Source organism: Pongo abelii, chromosome 7 (genome assembly GCF_028885655.2).
Source record: "Pongo abelii isolate AG06213 chromosome 7, NHGRI_mPonAbe1-v2.0_pri, whole genome shotgun sequence".
Taxonomy (NCBI): domain Eukaryota; kingdom Metazoa; phylum Chordata; class Mammalia; order Primates; family Hominidae; genus Pongo; species Pongo abelii.
Window position 1 is genome coordinate 160,739,502 of NC_071992.2, and position 19,329 is coordinate 160,758,830.

At 59.2% G+C, this 19,329-nt stretch overlaps 1 protein-coding gene across 28 annotated transcripts in view; it reads left to right on the forward strand.

The window, feature by feature from the left end:
- MROH1 (maestro heat like repeat family member 1) overlaps positions 1-19,329 on the forward strand; it is a 115,828-nt gene that overhangs the window by 88,457 nt on the left and 8,042 nt on the right. For 18 of the 28 annotated variants that reach the window (XR_010141359.1, XR_010141360.1, XR_010141361.1 and 15 more), the window contains 19 exons: positions 3,856-3,963; positions 4,135-4,279; positions 4,403-4,443; positions 4,693-4,834; positions 5,378-5,430; positions 5,856-5,963; positions 6,277-6,396; positions 6,695-6,817; positions 7,627-7,773; positions 7,861-7,887; positions 8,749-8,871; positions 9,118-9,197; positions 9,619-9,733; positions 9,841-9,936; positions 10,566-10,670; positions 12,660-12,795; positions 12,926-13,038; positions 14,253-14,405; positions 15,819-15,973. Coding sequence is in view for 25 of the 28 variants with exons in the window: in XM_024251183.3 (XP_024106951.2) it covers positions 3,856-3,963; positions 4,135-4,279; positions 4,403-4,443; positions 4,693-4,834; positions 5,378-5,430; positions 5,856-5,963; positions 6,277-6,396; positions 6,695-6,817; positions 7,627-7,773; positions 7,861-7,887; positions 8,749-8,871; positions 9,118-9,197; positions 9,619-9,733; positions 9,841-9,936; positions 10,566-10,670; positions 12,660-12,795; positions 12,926-13,038; positions 14,253-14,405; positions 15,819-15,973 (2,090 nt within the window). In the remaining 3 variants the exon portion in view is untranslated. The remainder of the gene's footprint in view (positions 1-3,855; positions 3,964-4,134; positions 4,280-4,402; positions 4,444-4,692; positions 4,835-5,377; positions 5,431-5,855; positions 5,964-6,276; positions 6,397-6,694; positions 6,818-7,626; positions 7,774-7,860; positions 7,888-8,748; positions 8,872-9,117; positions 9,198-9,618; positions 9,734-9,840; positions 9,937-10,565; positions 10,671-12,659; positions 12,796-12,925; positions 13,039-14,252; positions 14,406-15,818; positions 15,974-19,329) is intronic. The other 10 variants (XM_024251179.3, XM_024251176.3, XM_054519268.2 and 7 more) reach the window with 1 other exon arrangement.

Consider the following 19,329-nt stretch of genomic DNA (forward strand, 5'->3'; position numbering starts at 1 on the left):
TTTTCCCTCCCAATCTGGACTTCATAGTAGTGAAACTAATGCTTGTCAGAAAAAAAACTACCTTTTTTCTTTCTTTCTTTCTTTCTCCTTCCTTCCTTCCTCTCTTCCTTTTCTTTTCTTTTTTATCTTTTCTTCTTTTTTCTTTTCTTTGCTGAGCTTCTCAAAGGCAATAAGCTCTATAATGTTGTGCTCTTAATTTTAGTTTTATTTCTGAATATGGTTTTCTTATTCATATATTTTTTCCTACTCTTTTTTTTTTTTTAATTTATGAAGTATTTATTGATCATTCTTGGGTGTTTCTCGGAGAGGGGGATATGGCAGGGTCATAGGATAATAATGGAGAGAAGGTCAGCAGATAAACACATGAACAAAGGTCTCTGGTTTTCCTAGGCAGAGGTCCCTGCGGCCTTCCAGCCTTCTGCAGTGTTTGTGTCCCTGCGTACTTGAGATTAGGGAGTGGTGATGACTCTTAAAGAGCATGCTGCCTTCAAGCATCTGTTTAACAAAGCACATCTTGCACCGCCCTTAATCCATTTAACCCTCAGTTGACACAGCACATGTTTCAGACAGCACGGGGCTGGGGGCAAGGCCATAGATCAACAGCATCCCAAGGCAGAAGAATTTCTCCTAGTACAGAACAAAATGGAGTCTCCTATGCCCACCTGTTTCTACACAGACACAGCAACAGTCTGATCTCTCCTTCCTTTCCCCACACTTCCCCCCCTTCTCTTCAACAAAACCGCCATCGTCCTCATGGCCCGCTCCCGATGGTCGCTGTCTCTTCGGAGCTGTTGGGTACACCTCCCAGACGGGGAGGCCGGGCAGAGGCGCTCCTCACTTCCTCCCAGACGGGGTGGCGGCCAGGCAGAGGCGCTCCTCACTTCCCAGATGGGGCGGCCGGGCAGAGGTGCTCCTCACTTCCTCCCAGACGGGGTGGCAGCCGGGCAGAGGCGCTCCTCACTTCCCAGACGGGGCTGTCGGGCAGAGGCGCTCCTCACTTCCCAGACGGGGCAACCGGGCAGAGGCGCTCCTCACTTCCCAGAGGGGGCGGCCGGGCAGAGGCGCTCCTCACTTCCCAGACGGGGCGGCCGGGCAGAGGCGCTCCTCACCTCCCAGACGGGGCCGCCGGGCAGAGGCACTCCTCACCTCCCAGACGGGGTGGCAGCCGGGCAGAGGCGTTCCTCACTTTCCAGACGGGGCAGCCGGGCAGAGGCGCTCCTCACTTCCTCCCAGACGGTGTGGCGGCCGGGCAGAGGCGCTCCTCACTTCCCAGACGGGGCGGCCGGGCAGAGGCGCTCCTCACTTCCCAGACGTTGGGCGACTGGGCAGAGGTGCTCCTCCCTTCCCAGATGGGGCAGCCGGGCAGAGGCGCTCCTCACATCCCAGAACATGGGCGGACAGGCAGAGACGTTCCTCACTTCCTATACGGGATGGCGGCCGGGCAGAGGCGCTCCTCACTTCCCAGATGGGGCAGCCGGGCAGAGGGGCTCCTCACATCCCAGACGATGGGCGGCCAGGCAGAGACGCTCCTCACTTCCTAGACGGGGTGGCGGCTGGGCAGAGGCTGTAATCTTAGCACTTTAAGAGGCCAAGGCAGGAGGCTGGTAGGTGGAGGTTGTAGCGAGCCGAGATCACGCCACTGCACTCCAGCCTGAGCACCATTGAGCATTGAGTGAGCAATCCCAGCACCTCGGGATTGCACTCCGTCTGCAATCCCAGCACCTCGGGAGGCCGAGGCAGGCAGATCACTCGAGGCCAGGAGCTGGAGACCAGCCCGGTCAACACGGCGAAACCCCGTCTCCACCAAAAACGCAAAAACCATTCAGGCGTGGCGGCGGGCGCCTGCAATCCCAGGCACCCGGCAGGCCGAGGCAGGAGAGTCATAGGAGCTCGAGGCAGGGAGGTTGCAGCGAGCCGAGATCACGGCAGCACAGTCCAGCTTCGGCAACAGAGGGAGACTGAAAAAAGGAGAGGGAGACCGAAGAAAAGGGAGAGGGAGAGGGAGAGGGCTTTTTTTTTTTTTTTTTTTTGAGACGGAGTCTCGCTCTGTCGCCCAGGCTGGAGTGCAGTGGGGTGATCTCGACTCACTGCAAGCTCCACCTGCCGGGTTCACACCGTTCTTCTGCCTCAGCCTCCCGAGTAGCTGGGACTACAGGCGCCTGCCACCACGCCCGGCTAATTTTTTGTATTTTTAGTAGAGACGGGGTTTCACTGTGTTAGCCAGGATGGTCTCGATCTCCTGACCTTGTGATCCGCCTCCGAAAGTGCTGGGATTATAGGCGTGAGCCACCGCGCCCGGCGAGAGCCTCTCCTATTCTTATATGCATGCATCTCTCTCCGCGTGGACTCGTGGTTTGCTGTTTGACGCAGGGGTCCATGTGCAGTCCCTGTTGCTGGCCTTAGTGTTCAAACTGTCCCACACTTGGTCGGTAGCACCCTTCGAGCGCGCCGGCCCCTGTCCTGAGGCCCCGTTGCCCTTTCTGGTGCAGGACGGTGTCCCAGCTCACCTGGGGCTGCCCGTGCCTCTGCTCTGCGGACCCTTCCATGAGCTGTTGGTCTCTTGTTTCTGGGAAGCTCGCTCCTTTATTTCTTGAGTATTTCTTGCCCCTGTTTTTGTGTCTCACTGACTTTGGTGTATCTGTTATCCGAAGGCTAGCACTGCTGTCTTCACATCTTTTAGCTTTTTCTTCTTCCATTCTTTTTAAATTTCTTCTTCCTTGAAGTCTTCGGCAGCCTGTTCTTCCAAGTTAGTAATTTCTTCCTCAGTGAATCGTTATATTATTCGTTTCCTGAATTGAATTCTTTATTTCACGGTTATACTTTTTCACACCCTGTCTCTGGGATTTTCCTTGTTCTTGGCTCCTCATTTCCCTGTTGTGGTTCCTTGTTTCCCTGTTGTGGTACTTTTGGTGCATTTTTTCGCATAGGCATTGTCCCCGGTCTGTGCCCTAACGTTTGTGTTTCTGGTGGAGTTGGAGTATGTCCTCAATGTTCGTTATCAGGTATTTTGCAGTTTCTATTTGGTTTCTTTATTAACACAAATGATTCTTTTATGATCTTTAAAATCTCCAGTCGATAGGTTTTCATGGGTGTTGTAGATTTATTGTTATATTGAATCTGGCCAGGTTGATTTCTGCTTTTAAGTGTTGGTTGCAATATTATTTTTGGCCTAATGGTCAGGATTTCAAAGTGTATGTTTGGTATGAAGTTCTATCTATATTTTTAGCACCTACTGTAAAAATTGAAGTTCAAGGCCTAAATATCACTATTTTTTTTTTTTTCTGTGTGACTTTTGGCTTCTGAAAGAGAGGGATTAGAAGTCCCTGCAGTGTTGCCGTTTTTCCAAATATGCCGCTTTGTGGTTGAGCTTTTACTTTTTGGTATTTCAAAACCTGAATGGAACGTGTGGGAAACAGAAGTCGTCTGCTTGCAGGGACACCTTCCGGGGAGCTAAGCGTACAGAGAGGACGGCAGGCATCCAGCCCACTGTGGCTGCCGAGGCTGGGTGGTGTCCTGGTGGGAACCAGGTTTTCTGACATGGTTAACGTTCCCACAGAGGCTATCCCGTCCCTCCCCTGCAGGCATTGCAACGTCACGAGCAGTGATTTTTTATGGAGTCAGTGGCTTAGCAAATGCTCAAGGTTTTGCTTGTTGTGGAGATGAGAACTGAGGCAGGTGAGCCTGCTTTCTTGGGTGATCTTAGCGGAGAGTGCCTTTGCTGTCTGTGGCAGGTGGTGCACATGTCTGCATGTCCTGCGGCGAGGCCCAGGGTCTGCCCTGCTTCCGGGCAGGCTGCGTCCTCAGGCCCAGAGCCACGGCCGCCCATGCACGCCTTTGCCTTTTGCCTTTCTCCAGCCTGAGAAGCCAGGCCCCGGCAGCAAGGACCCCAAGGCCGACAGTGTGCGGGCCATCAGCGTGCGCACCCTCTACCTGGTCAGCACCACCGTGGACAGGATGAGTCACGTGAGTGCACAGCACCCGTCCCTGCCTGGCGACAACAGAGCTCTCCAGGGCAGTGGCCCAGGGTGCTTAGGCCCAGCAAAGGGTCTGTCTCCACCTTGGAGCTCTGGCAGGGCCCTATCTGCATGGGACCTCCCTCTGGGCGGATGCAGACCAGGCCCTCTGCTCCCCTAGGTCCTCTGGCCATACCTGCTCCAGTTCCTCATCCCTGTGCGCTTCACCGGGGCCCTGACTCCGCTCTGCAGGAGCCTCGTGCATCTGGCGCAGAAGAGGCAGGAGGCTGGGGCAGACGCCTTCCTCATCCAGTACAACGCCCATGGTGCGTGCCACACCGTACCCCACCTACTCGCTCCTGTCCCCACTTCCCCATCCTCCAGTTCCTGACACCCGCCCCAGGGCTACAGGCAGCCTCCCACTGACTATTTCCACCTCTCATCTCCAGCGAGCCTCCCGTCTCCCTATGCTGTAACCGGAAGACTGTTGGTGAGCCTCACCCTTTCACAGCGTGCCCGGCGCCCCACTCTGTGTCCCTGTGCTCCACCCAGGCTTGGAAGGGGTTACCTTCTCAGTGGGCAGCCGTGGTCAGGGCTCAGGTGTGGTTTTCCTCTAGGTGGGCGGCCCAGCTTTGGGAAGAGCCAGGCCCCCGTTGGGTGCTGTGGCCCTGCAGGTGCAGGTTGTGGGCATGGCCAGTGCTCCCTGCTCAGACCCGGCTCCCACGCTGCCTCTTTTCAGGTTGTGTCTTCCAGCCCCTACCTGGGGGACGGACGTGGGGTGGCAGCGCTGCACCTCCTCAGTGTTCTGCACCCAAACATTCACCCTTTGCTGGGTCAGCATTGGGAGACGACTGTCCCGCTGCTGCTGGGGTACCTGGATGGTGAGGCCGGGGTCAGGATGGGGTGCATAGCCCTGTGGGGAGGGCAGGTCTCAGAGTAGGAGGGTGCTAGCTCTGACCCCACCTTTGCCAAGTGGCACTAGGGTGGCCAGTGGGAACTAGGGTTGTATAATTGGAAAAAACAGTCTCCCCTGTGGTCCAAGAAAGGCCCCAGATGACCTGGGGCTTGAAAAGCACTCCCGCTGGGTGCTTCCTGGGAGCAGGTGGGGGGCAGCAGGGCGGTGGGGCCTGTCTGTGCTGAGCATCCCCAGCTCCAGGGCAGGTGCTGGGCTCTGAGCCCCACGCGTGCGTGTTGGGGTGGGCTGGCCTGCACGGCTGTCGTGGGCCCTGTCTGTGCTGAGCATCCCCAGCTCCAGGGCAGGTGCTGGGCTCTGAGCCCCACGCGTGCGTGTTGGGGTGGGCTGGCCTGCACGGCTGTCGTGGGCCCTGTCTGTGCTGAGCATCCCCAGCTCCAGGGCAGGTGCTGGGCTCTGAGCCCCACGCGTGCGTGTTGGGGTGGGCTGGCCTGCACGGCTGTCGTTTCAGAGCACACAGAAGAGACCCTGCTACAGGAGGAGTGGGAGGAGAAGCTGTTGATGGTGAGGGCCGGGGATGGTGGGGACACGGCCCATCCTGGGCCTTAAGGTGTTGTCTGGCCTGGGGGGTGCTGGGGTGGCAGAGGCTGGGCCACCTGCCTCGACCTCACCTCGTGGTTTGGCTGGGGAGCCAAGGATCAGGCAGCGTCAAGGCTGAAGACCGCAGCAGCCTTGCAGTGGGGGACTTGCTGTGACAAGGCACCGGCCCTCTAGCAGTCACAGCCCCGAGCGTCGCGGGCCACCTCTCACCCTGCCTGGTGAGCCAACTGCGGCATGGCTGTCCCCTGAGGGTTGGCTCTGCTGCCCCCGGCCTCCGCTGGAAGGCGGTCTGCAGCCCCTGCAGCCACAGCACATGGGGATGTGCCCAGACTCCAGCCGCCCTGTGAGGGGTCGGGCTCCCAGCCCCTCAGTGGCATCTTGGCCTGCAGTTCCTACGAGACACCCTGGCCATCATTTCTGACAACGCGTGGATCTGCCAGCTGAGCCTGGAGCTGTGCAGGCAGCTGCCCTGCTACGACGAGGCACCCCAGGAGAAGGTGGGGCGCCTGCTGGCGTTCTTGGTGTGGCACTTGGGCTCTGAGTCCTGGGTCTCGTGTCTGTCACTTGCTGTCTGGGCCCTGTCTCCCGTGGCCCTGGTGGCCTGGCAGAGCCTCCTCGTGGTGGCTGAGGGCCAAGAGTGCGAGAGCCCACCGGCCCCACCCCTTATTCCTCAGATATTGCCCCAGACTCACCCTGCAGTTCTCATCAGCTTGTGGGCAGGAGGTGCACCCCAGGGGCAGCCCCATGGCAGCGCTGGGTCTCCCTGTACTCAGGAGTCAGGCACAGCCATGTTCTCTGGTTTTGTTTCAGAACTTCCTGTACAAATGCATAGGAACCACCCTGGGTGCTGCTTCAAGTAAGGAGGTGGTGAGGAAGCACCTTCAAGAGCTGCTGGAGACGGCCAGATACCAGGAGGAGGCAGAACGCGAGGTGGGGCCACTCTCCCTACAGAAGCCCCAGACAACCCAGGGCTGGAGGACGGTGGCACCTGCTGTTCTCTGAGGCAGCCGGCTAGCCTGCATGCCTGTGCATGCCTGTGTGTGCCTGTGTGCATACACATGTGGTGTGCGTATATGCACAGAGAGGGTGTGTGCACGATATGTTGATGTGTATGCAGGTGTGTGCGTGTGTGTACATGTGGGTGTGCCCGTGTCCACACATGACAGTGTGCGTGCGTGTGTGGCAGCGCGTGCCCTCCCCTGCCCGGGGTAAGTGTGCTGCCCCCCAGGGCCTCGCCTGCTGCTTCGGGATCTGTGCCATCTCCCACCTCGAGGACACACTGGCCCAGCTGGAGGACTTCGTGAGGTCAGAGGTCTTCAGAAAATCCATTGGCATTCTCAACATTTTTAAGGTTAGGGTGACACCGGTGCAGGGCTGGGGACAGCTGTCTATCCACAAGTTTGAGGCTCAGGGGGTGCCCTGCGGGCTGGAGTGGGGCAGGAAGCTGGTTGTGTCCCTGGAGCAGTTTTTGCTCCTGCATTCCTTCCATGGGCGGGGCCTGTGTGTGGGTGCTCCCAGTGGGGAGGGCGGCAGAATGGCCTCCCAGAGGCAAACGTAGCTGTGGCCAGGGCCACGTCTCTGCCAGGTATGGGTGATGAGAGGGGCTCGCGGCCGGGGCAGGCCGATTCTGCATTCTTGCCGAACCACCAGCTGTGCTGGCAAAGCCTGAGCCTGGTTTAAGGAAGGAGTGGGCCCCTGCCACAGGCCCCTAACCCGGCTGTGGTCCCTCTATTTTCTGTCTCCCGTAACTGTCCCAGTTACAGCATCTCAGGGCTGGACCAAGCATGCAGGGCTTCCCAGCCCTTGCTGTGCAGATGGAGGCTGATCTGCAGCGCAGCAAGGGTGGGGCCTCGAGCTCTTCTCAGCTGCCTCCTGCCTGACTCTCACACATGGCTGCGCTGCCTTGACCCTTGGCCCTCTGTTACTCGGTACCCAGTGGGCCCATGCCTGGCTGGCTGCCTGTGCTCCTGCCCCTTTCAAAGAGGCTCTCCCCATCCCCAGATTCAGGCGGTGCCCTGCATGGCTGGGTCACACCTCTGCTGTCACTGACTGGCTCTGGCCCTTCTTCTGGGAGGATTTCAGGCGTTTCTGAGGCCAAGGATTCCCGTCGGGGAGTGTAATTGTGTAACTGCAGTCCCGCTGGTTCCTCTGGCCTCTCAGGATCGAAGTGAGAACGAGGTGGAGAAGGTGAAGAGTGCTCTGATCCTGTGCTACGGGCACGTGGCGGCCCGGGCCCCCCGGGAGCTGGTGCTGGCCAAGGTGGAGTCGGACATCCTCCGGAACATCTGCCAGCACTTCAACACCAAGGTGGGCACTGCGGTGGGCCTGCCATGCCAGGGGAGCTGGGACTGCCGGGGAGTCACATCTTAACTCATTTCACTTTTCGTTATTCAGGTTCTAGGAGTAAAGGTAGAAACCAAGGTACAGTGTGTAGGAATTAAGTGCTGGACTGGCTTCTCCCCTCTCGGCTCTCCTCTGGGCGGGTTGAGCTTCATGGGCAGAGGCCGGAGGGGGAGCTTGGAGCTTGCTGGGGCTTCCTGGTCTCCATCCCCAGGAGGCGTTCGAGAGCTTCACCAGGGCTCCTGCCCTGGCCTGGGCCCTGGACGGCAGTGGGAAGAAGGGAGGTGTCTGCGCCTCCAAGGGGCCGGGTCGTGGGCTGTCGCCCCCCAGGGAGTTCAGCCAGCCCCACCCGTCCCAGGACAGCTGGAACCTCCTCTGGCTCTGCTCCCCAGTGCTTGTGGGGGCTGTACCTCCCCGGACCCCAGTGAGCACCTAGGAGAGGGGCCAAGGCCCAAAGCCAGTGGAAGTGGTAGTGGAGGCTCCACTGACCCCCAAGGCCTCACCCCAGCCTAACAAGTTTCTCTTCTGGCCTCCCTGGCACTAACCTGACAAGCCCCTCTCTCGGGACAGTCAGCCCCTCCTTGAAGAACAGGCCCTCTGGTTCTCCTGCGGTGGCTGGGAGGGCAGGGCTGTTCTGAGAGGTTCTTTTCCCAGCCCTTCAGTGCTCCCTGGAGGACTCTCCTCCTGCTGTGGGGGGCCCTCTGGTCACACCACACAGTGTCTGCTCTGTGGCCTGTCTTCTCTGAAGTGTGACACGGGGGAACCCCTGGGTGGCCCCCGGCTTCTTCCACACGGACTTTGATAAGCAAAAGGGCTGGCTAGAGAGCTCCTTTGAGAGCAGAGTGCAGCACCTCTGGCTTCGGAGAAAAGAAAAGGGGGTGTGTGCGGGTTCAGCCCTGGAGGGCAGGCGTGGGCATCTCCTGTAGCCCTGCGTCCCTGCAGGACCCAGCCCTGAAGCTGTGCCTTGTCCAGAGTGTGTGCATGGTCAGCCGCGCCATCTGCAGCAGCACCCAGGCTGGCTCCTTCCACTTCACCCGGAAAGCAGAGCTGGTGGCACAGATGATGGTGAGCATGGCCGTGGCCTGGCAGGACCTCGGGCAGGTTCTTGGAGACTGAGGCCAGAGGTGGGGACTGGGGGCACTGAGGGTGACAACGTGAAGACAGCCTGGGAACATGGGAGGGGCCATGTAGGGACACATGGGGCTCTGCTCCTCGGGCCCCGCCTGTCACTTAGGCTGGGGGACAGAGCTTGACCAGGGAGGGGAGCTGGCGTTTCCTCCAAGGGCTGAGTCATGCACCTGCCTCACCCAGGAGTTCATCAGGGCAGAGCCTCCAGACTCCCTGAGGACACCTATTCGGAAGAAAGCCATGCTCACCTGCACTTACTTGGTGTATCCTTTCCTGCCTCTGCACAGGCCCGTGCAGCTGCGTGTGTGCGTGTGTGTGTGTGCCTGTGTGCGTGTGTGCGTGTGTGTGTGCATGTGTGTGTGCATGTATGCGTGCATGTGTGCACGTGTGTATGTGCGTGTGCACGCATGTGTATGTGCGTGCGTGCGCCTGTGCGTGCATGTGTGCATGTGTGCATGTGTGCTCGCGTGTGTATGTGCGTGTGTGTGCACGTGTGTGTGCATCTGTGCGTGCCTTGTGTGTGCGTGTGCATACGTGTGTATGCGCATGCTGCGTGGGTGCCACCATGGTCTGGAGCAGAGTAAACATGGCAGTGGCTGTGCTGCCGGCACAGGCCTGGAGGTTGCTGGGTGTCTGAGCCTCAGCCTCAGGATCATTGTCTGGGGCCCTTAACTTGCCTCTCAGCTCTGTGGAGCCTGCGCTGGACGAGCAGGCCCGGGCGGATGTGATCCGTGGCTGCCTGCACAGCGTCATGGCCCTGCTGCCTGAGCCCAAGGAGGAGGACGGAGGCTTCCAGAAGGTATCCCCGTGTTTCTCTTGCCTGTGTCCACACCCGTGAGAGCGGCGGGAGGCCACTGTAGGCCGCAGGGTCACTGGTGGGGCTGGACGGCCTGGCTCTCCTTCCAGTCCCTGTATCTGGAGACGCTGCACGCCCTTGAGGATCTGCTGACGAGCCTCCTGCAGCGGAACATGACCCCCCAAGGCCTGCAGATCATGATTGAGGTGTGCAGCGGGGAACTGTCATGGGGATGGGGATGGGGGCACAGAGGGCACTCCACCTGGCTGCTGGCCCTCTCTCCACATGTGGGCACCACAGGGACCGTTTGGTGCTCTCTGCAGTTGGAGGTGGTTTATGAACAGGCAGGTGCACCCCCTCCCATCTGGGCTGGCAAGCAGTTGGGGAGGCCCTGACCCAGGTGGGGCCTCTGGAGCCTGTCCTCTCCCGCCACTGCATGGCGTGGGGATGGAGGGGCCTACAGGTACTCATGGCTCCTGACTGGGAGCCGAGCTACCAGGGTGGCACTACAGTGGGCTAGGGTGGGGCCGACCCCCATGCTCGGAGTGTGTTCTTCTAGGACCAAGGTGGCCTCCACCCTGTCCCTCCACAGTCCTGGCTGGCACTGGGTCCACCTGGGCTGGGTTGTGTCTGTGACCAGACTGGAGGACAGAGTGGCAGGGCCAGAGGAGCTACGGTGGCCTGAGGCTGGCACCACTCTGGGTCCCCGGCTTGGCCCCCTGTAGCCCGGGAAGGATGGCCTGGCAGGGACGCTGAGCTGGCCCACGATGCACAAGGCTCCTGCCCCCAGGGCTGCCCTCTGAGCAGTACCTGTGTGAAGCCCCCTCTTCCTCAGCACCTGAGCCCGTGGATCAAGTCCCCAAGAGGTCACGAGCGGGCGCGGGCCCTGGGCCTGAGCGCCCTCCTGCTGCGCTACTTCCTGGAGCACCTGCGTGTCAGCGTGAGTACCTGGGTCCCCGGCCCAGGTGCTGCTTCCTGTGGCACTCATGACCCAGAGTGTGAGCTGCCTTCCTGGATTCCTCTGGCCACCACCCCAGCTCAGGCCACAGTCCTCTTCCTTGAGATGTGGATTGAGGGCCTGTCAGGGCCAGGAGTTGTCAGGGATAGCTGCTCAGAGTAGAGTCTGTTGTCATCAGGGGCCCACTGTTAGCCGGGAGGAACGTGCACCTCTGGTCTCCAGGGCTTCACTGTTGAGCGCGGTGCTTGATTTGGTTGGCGATATTTTTATCATGTTCCAGAAGCATCTATTTGTTTTAATGAGAACTTTTATCAGGAACAGATATTAGATTTTGCTAAATATCTTTTTGTCGTCTATCAGGATTATTCTAGGCTTTCTTTTCTCTCTCTTTTTTTCCCTGAGACAGGGTCTCACTCTGTTGCCCGGGCTGGAGTGCAATGGTGCAAACACAGCTCACTGCAGCCTGGAACTCCTGGGCTCAAGTGATCCTCCTGCCTTGGCCTCCCGAGTAGCTGAGACTACAGGTGTATGCCACCACACCCAGTTGATTTTCTTTTCTTTTTTGTAGAGATGGGGTCTTGCTACATTGCCCAGGCTGGTCTTGAACTCTTGGGCTCAAGTGATCCTCCTGTCTCGGCCTCCCAAAGTGCTGGGATTACAGATGCTGGGGTTACAGATGTGAGCCCCCTGCACGTGGCCTTTTGTTAATGCACCAAAACTATCTTTTCTTTTTTTTTCTTTTCTTTTTTTTTTCTTTCCCTCACTCCCTTCCTCCCTTCCTTCTCTCCCTCCCTCCCTCCCTCCCTCCCTTCTTTCCTTCCTTTCCTTCCTGAGTCCGAGTCTCTCGCTCTCACCCAGGCTGGAGTGCAATGACGCAATCTTGGCTCACTGCAACCTCCGCCTCCTGGGTTCAAGCGATTCTCCTGCCCCAGCCTCGCGAGTAGCTGGGATTACAGGCGCCCACCACCACTCCCGGCTAATTTTTGTATTTTTAGTAGAGATGGGGTTTCATCATGTTGGCCAGGCTGGTCTTGAAGTCCTGACCTCAAGTGATCTGCCCACCTCAGCCTCCCAAAGTGCTGGGATTACAGGCATGAGCCACTGCGCCTGGCTGAAACTTTCATTCTTTATGTGGCCAAATCTCGTGTGTTCAGGGCTCTTCCCACCTCATGCTTTCATGGCCTGCTCATCACAGAACCCTGATCTGGCTGAAGCTCACCCTGGTGCACGGTGTGATGGATGCCCAGCCTAAGGACAGTGGCTGGTCACCCTGCAGTCTTTCTCTAACATTCCAACCTTCCCCTTCTGACTTGAAATTCTTTCTCATCAATGGTGCCCAAGTAGATACCAGGTTTCCATCTGAGCCCAGGAGCAGGGTGGGAGCACCTCCCAGGAAGGCCTCGCACGTGGGGGCTGAGGAGGGAGCAGGTGGTGGGAGGGGGACAGGTGCGTCTGCTGGGGAGGAGGTGTGGAAGTAGGAGGAAGGTGTTTGCCTATAGGAGCGTGGGAGGGGCAGGACTGAGGAGAGCAGAAAGGCTCTGGAAGGCAGGACCAGGACAGTCAGCGTGTGAGGGGGTCTTGTACAGTCCCGCCCCTCACCCAAATTGGCAGAGCTCGTGCACTCCTCCCATTTGGGGCCCCCTCCTCACCCCAGTTGTCCGTCCGCTTGCACATGCCTGCGTGCCCACATCGGCATGGCCTGGTCCTCCTTCTTGTAGGGGCCCGGCCTGGGAGCCTGTGTGGCCCTGGTGTAGACGAGGTGTGGTCAGAGCTGAGCTGAGCAGCGCCCACGCTGCAGCGGGAGGGGAGGGAGGAACTCACTGGGAGCTGTGTTGGCCACAGTGACGGCCCAGGGCTTCGTGGACACCAGCAGCACTCCTGGCCACACTCCAGCCCTCCTCTGGGTACAGGTGGCATAGGTGGCGTCCACCCATCCCAGCGTTCCAATAGCTCAGGCATCTCCTCCTCCAGGCCCTGGTGCCCTTCCACAACCTGGGCCTTCTCATCGGCCTCTTCTCCCCACGGTGTGCGGACCTGTGGCCTGCCACCCGCCAGGAGGCCGTGGACTGTGTCTACTCCCTGCTCTACCTCCAGCTCGGCTATGAGGGTGAGCCCTCGTCAGGAGTGTGGGGGCCAGTGGTCGTGCAGGGGTGCTTGGAGGGATGAGGTGCAGAGTCCAGGCTGCGGGATCGCCAGGGAGGGCCTGGGCCCGACTGCTTGTTCCTGCCGCCTCTCAGGCTTCTCCCGGGACTACCGCGATGACGTGGCGGAGCGGCTCCTCAGCCTCAAGGATGGCCTCGTGCACCCTGACCCCGCCATTCTCTTCCACACCTGCCACAGTGTAGGCCAGGTACCAGCTGGGAGCTCTGCGGCCGGAAGGCAGGCTGGCACTATCTGGGGCTAACAGGGCCTTCCCAGGCAGCACCTGGCCTCCCCTAGCCTCTGTAAGTGCCACCCATGGCCAGTGGGCACGGGGCAGGGCCTGGGTGTTTGCATTAGTTGCCGGCGCTGCCCTGCACTGGCCCCATCACCCACCCCCACCTACGCTGGGGCAGTGCAGTCCATACGAGAGGAAGGTGCTGTTTGTCTTGAGACCTGGCAGAGGCCGAGGAGAGAATGGGGTGCCATGAGGCCCAGCCACCCTCTGCCTGCCACTGACACCCTGGCCTGCTCATGAAGATGCAGGTTTCTGGAACAGAATCTCCAGCGGCTGCCCTGTGTGGAGTTGTCCCCAAAGGCTATCCAAGAGCCACATGGGGGGCTAGGGTCATCGCCTGCAGGGTGCAGCGGGCTCTAGCCCTCTTGCCAAGGGGCCAGGGACGGGCCCTGCCCTTGGTTCCAGCTGGTCAAGGTGCTTTGTCCAGTACCATCTGAAGGGAGGATGGCCCTGGGCACTGCGTCCCCTCCCCGACCTGTGCCTGCCTGGTCCACTCTGAGGCTCAGCTCACAACACAAGCTTGAGTATTATTAAAGTATTGCATTTCGGGGGCGGGGGGGAAAAAAGTCCCTCCAAGGGGATGAGAAAGCTGCCCCTCCCTCCGTGCTCTCATGTGGGTCCCCAAGCTGGAACACGGCCTGTCTCCATTTGGTGCTTAGGAACGGCCTTCCAGGTCCAGAGACTGTGTCTCCTGCAGAGGAAGGAGGGGTAGGTCACCAGGGTCCTTTCTGGTGCTGGGATCACAGGTGTGAGCTAAGGCTCATCTGCCCTTGACCCCGTGTTCTAGAGAGCTCCAGGGCCACTGCACCACAGGGCTGCTCCCAGCCCACTTCACGGGTCAGAAGGAGCCCGAGGAGGGTGCTGTGACCCCAGCCCTGCAGCTGCCCAGGCACCACCTTCCAGGAGCCCGCCCAGGTTCCAGCGGGCCCTGGCAGTTCTGGAGAAGGAGACCCCACCCCCGTGCAGCGAGCTCATTGAAGGCACCAGGGCCCGGCGGCTGGGGCCGGGCTGCAAGAAGGGGCGTGGCCTCCCGCCCTAACACGAGCCTCTGAGACTCAATGCCTCGGAGGAGTGGCGTTGGGGTACCCCCCTTCCCTCCTTAACCTCTGGCATCGCCTTCCTCCTAGATTATTGCCAAGCGCCTCCCCCCAGACCAGCTCATCAGCCTCTTGCTAACCATGTTTGAGGCCCTGGGAGATCCCGAAAAGAACTGCTCCCGAGCAGCTACCGTCATGATCAACTGCCTGCTGCAGGAGCGGGGCGGCGTGCTCCAGGAGAAGGTGGGAGAGGGCGGGGCGGTGGCTCGAGGAGATGGTGGGAGGGGGCGGGGCGGGCAGGGCAGGAGTGGAGTGATGGCTCCAGGAGAAGGTGGGAGAAGGTGGGAGAGGGTGGGGTGCGACGGGCAGGGCAGGAGCGGGGCGGCGTGCTCCAGGAGAAGGTGGGAGAGGGCGGGGGGGCGGGGCGGTGGCTCGAGGAGATGGTGGGAGAGGGCGGGGAGGGGCAGGGCGGGCAGGGCAGGAGTGGAGTGGTGGCTCCAGGAGAAGCTGGGAGAGGGTGCGGTGGGGTGGGGCGGGCAAGGCAGGGGCGGGGAGGTGGCTCTTGGAGAGGTGGCACCGCGGGAGAAAACAGGGTGGCCCTGGCCTGTCCTGGACCGCCCTGCCCAGCCCTCCTCGGGTGTGGCCCTCACTGCTATGCCCCCTCTCCCTACAGGACTACCATGGAGAAATCTTTCTCTTATGTCTGAAGACAGGGGTTAGAATTTGGCAAAAACAAGTGCTGAGAGAATAAGGGGGGAAAAGGAAGTGGAAAGGCGGGTGAAAGCACTCATGTCTCCCTGAGCCCACAGTCTGTCAGCCGTCCCCCAGGGCGAGCCAAGCCTGACCTCATGGCCCATTGCTTTGTTTGTTTTCACCCCACATCGTGGTATTTTCCAGCTGTGCAGTAGGCATTTGGCAGTAGGGGTCACCATGGCTGAGGCTGGAGAGGAGACTCCCAGGCCAATACCCACCGTGGGCAGGGAGCCTCCTCGTGACAAGGCCGTCCCCCAGAGTCAGGCGCACATGCTATGCTGCTGCTGGACTTGTGGTGGGCCTGGGGGTCCCAGGGGCCAGCGTCCTCCTGCCCATGTTTCCCCCGTGTTCCGTTCACCTGCTTTCTGGAGCAGCAGGACAGTCGCAAACTCGCAGGCCCCCAAGTCCAATCCTTCCATCTCAGGCCCAGCTCCAGCCTCGGTCTGGGAATCTGTCTTCTTCTCCCTCCCCGCCAGGTCCCCAGCCCAACTCCTGCAGGAGTGCAGATGGCAGCTGTGTGGGTCCTGCCTCTGGTGGGCCTGCCAGGGGAGCCTGAGAGTTGGACCCAGCAGGCATGCTGTGAGGGCATGGGGCCGCTGGCTGTGTTGGATGCCTGCCCAGCTCCGCACCAGCCTCTGGGTCACATGTGCCTTCAGCGCTTCCTCTACCTCCCAGGGCACTGGCCACTTTGCACGAGGAATCCAGGTCGTGGCTCCAGTTCCTTGGCTTCTGGGCTGTCCGTGGCCCACGGGGAATCCTGGCCCTGCCTCAGGCTGGCACCAGCAGTATGGAGCTCTGCATCTCATGGGGCTCCCTCATGGCCCCACCCCCTTGGGCTGGCGTAGGTGTGCCCACAGCTGTCCCCCATGCATGGCCTGACCACCGTGTCCCGCCCATCTACAGGTGCCCGAGATCGTGAGCGTGCTGCGCTCAAAGCTTCAGGAGGCCCAGGGAGAGCACGTCCTGCCGGCCGCCCAGCACAGCGTGTACCTCCTGGCCACCCAGCACTGCTCGGCCGTGGTGTCCAGCCTCCTGGGCAGCCCCTTGCCCTTGGACAGGTACCTAGCTCAGACTCTAGGCTTAGGGGTCCCTCTGGAATGATGCTCCCCGAGCCCTCCACCCGGCTCTGCACCCCGACTTTCTGCACCCCAGCTTTCTGCATGAGTTCCCATGGCTGTAGGCCACGTGGGACAGAAAGTGACATGGAGACAGGCCCCAGTCTCTCAGGTACACATGAGGACCGCTCCTCTCCAGGCGTTTTGGGATCCTCACTGGCCCCGGTGGGCCCTGCACAGCACCCCCACAGGGAAGCTGCTGTTTCTGCCCTCCTCTAAGGTCCCAAAACTGCCTGGCTGCTCTGTCGGCCCCAGGCTCCAGCACACACTGGAGGCTGCCCCTCACCCTGTGTCTTGGTTCCAGCTGCCCCAAGCCTTGTCCTCTGCAGGGCATCCACTGCTGCCTGTGAGCAGACCCCCGGGAACTGCCTGATCTGAGCCCCCTCAGGAGCCCAAGGACAACCTTGTCTGTACCATACATCACTATGTCTTCCCAAACTCACACCTCCCAGCTTCCAGCAAAGGGCAGGGCGTGTCTACCACCCACCAGCCCAGTGGGGTCCCCCTTCCTCACTGAGGCCTCCGGAGCATGGGTCTGCTGGCCCTTCCTTTCTTTGCCATCTTAGTCGTGGACAGAGGCTGGCCCAGGGGCACCTGCCTTCCTATGACCTCCAGGAGACTCCATGCTGGGCAAGGCAGAGTGACCCTTCCCCTGGCAGGCGGGGGCACGAGGCTGCCGTGGGGACGCAGGTTTCCTTGCACCTGGCCCTTTACCCTGTCAGCTTTGCTTTTTTTCATATGCTCTGAGGCCCTCCCATTAGGTGCATCCAAGCTGCAATGCCCACTTCCTCCTGGCAGGGGGGACCCGCAGGCACCTTCTGCTCAGAGGTGCACTTGTCTGGTGGGCCTGCTCCTTCCTGGTACTGTTGACCTTTCTGTGTGTTTGTTTTAAATCTCTTGCATGGTAAATAGCTGCATTTTGTTACTGATAGAGAGAGTTTAAATCCACTGTCATATCTTTTGCGTCTTTGTTACACGTTTTGTTTTTTAAAAATCTTCTTTCTTATCCTTTTTTAGATTGACAGTGTCCCTCTTACCTCACTTTCTCCACTCAGTTTGCAATCCTGCAGTCTGTTGCTTTTCTTTTAGCATTTGCCCTAAAGGTGGCTGCATGTGTCCTCGCTGAAGTCCAGCATGGGCCCCGAATGCAGGCTGAGGTCTGGGTCTGGCTGGGCTGCTGGGCATCCGAGTCGTCATGACTGTTGTTCTTGGGCACAGCCGGCGTTGACTTGTATTTCCTCCGTGATTACCGCCTGGCTCATCAGTTTTCGCTTTCCGTGGAGGCGTGGCTCACGCAAAGGGCAAGCACGGAGTCACTGGGCCCTGCGGGACTTTCCAGGTCAAGGCAGAGGAGGTGTCCAGTCCCCAGCAGGCTCCTATGTGCCCCTCAGTCCCCTAGAGGGTCAGGGCCACCTGACCGCCACCACTAGAGGTTTTGGCGATTGTGCTGTGTGCTGGGTCTTCCCAGCCTCTGCTTAGCACGGCGGTGCTGCTTCCCATCCTTCCTCCTTGCCGGGCAGTGCCGGGTGCTGTGTGCGCTGCACCGTGTGTCTGTTTCTAGGTGATGGACATTCGGGTTGTTTTTGGTTTGGGGCTGCTGGGGATGGCGATGCTTTGAATGTTCCTGGGAGTGTCTGTTGGTGGGTAGAGCATGCATTTCTCTTTCGTGTGTATATAGGAGTGGAATCAAGTCCGGGCACTGTGGCTCATACCTGTAATCCCAGCAGTGTGGGAGGCTGGAGGATCACCTGGGGTCAGAAGTTTGCGACCAGCCTGGCCAACATGGTGAAACCCTGTCTCTACTAAAAATATAAAAATTGGCCAGGCATGGCCAGGCGCAGTGGCTCACGCCTGTAATCCCAGCATTTTGGGAGGCCGAGGCGGGTGGATCATGAGGTCAGGAGATCAAGACCATCCTGGCTAACACGGTGAAACCCCGTCTCTACTAAAAATACAAAAAATTAGCCAGGCGAGGTGGCGGGCGCCTGTAGTCCCAGCTACTGGGGAGGCTGAGGCAGAAGAACGGCATGAACCTGGGAGGCGGAGCTTGCAGTGAGTCGAGATCACCCCACTGCACTCCAGCCTGGGTGACAGAGCGAGAACTCCGTCTCAAAAAAAAAAAAAAAAATTGGCCAGGCACGGTGGCTCACGCCTATAATCCCAACATTTTGGGAGGTGGACCACCTGAGGTTGGGAGTTCGAGACCAGCCTGACCAACATGGTGAAACCTCATCTCTACTAAAAATACAAAATTAGCCAGGTGTCGTGGTGCCTGTCTGTAATCACAGCTACTTGGGAGGCTGAGGCAGGAGAATCACTTGAACCCGGGAGGCGGAGGATGCGGTGAGCCATGATTGGGCCATTGCACTCCAGCCTGGGCAACAAGAGCAAAACTCCGTCTCAAAAAATAAATAAAATTTATTTCATATATATATATATATAAATTACCTGGGCGTGGCAGCACATGTCTGTAATCCCAGCTACTTGGGAGGCCAAGGCAGGAGAATCGCTTGAACCTGGAAAGTGGAGGTTACAGTGAGCTGAGATCGCGCCATGGCACTCCAGCCTGGGCAACAGAGCAAGACTGTCTCAAAAAAAAAAGAAGTGGAGTAACTGTGGCCATCTCTACCCTGCCACCCCGTGAGCTAAGGATGGGTTCTGCATTCATAAATGGTCAGAAAAAGACCAGAAGAATATTTCATGACACATGAAAATGATAGGAAATCCTGATTCCAGGGTCCATGAGTTAAAGCTTCCAGAAGCACCCGCTCCATCCACTTCCACGCTGTCTGGCTGCTCTCGCACTACAGCGGCAGGCTTGATGAGCTGCCAGAGACCACCCGGCTCCCAAGGCCTGAGCCACTGTCTGTCCTGGTCAGAAGCCTGCCAGCCCTTCCCTGGGCACAGGTTGGCTTGGCTGTCATATGCAGCCTCATGGGGGCCCACAGTGACTGAGTCTGTGGCCTCCTGGCGCCTCAGTGACGGCCACCGCGTCCTTGCTGGTGCGTGCTGTGTGCCTGCCCTCCTGTGCATTTGTCCACGTTTCCTGCCAGGTCATTTGCTCCCCATGCTCACGCCCTGCCCTCTGCTGCTTGCCTTCTGCTTGAAGGACATCTCCTGGAATTCCCGCCACGAGGATCAGTAACACACTGTCCGCCTTTGTTTACTTGCGAATGTCTTTATTTGGCCATCCCTTGTGACTGTTCTTTCTGTGGCTGAGTATCCTAGTTCAGTGGAGTTTGCTCAGGTATGTGACAGCACATCACTGTTTCTGGCTTCTGTCATTGCTCTTGAGAGCC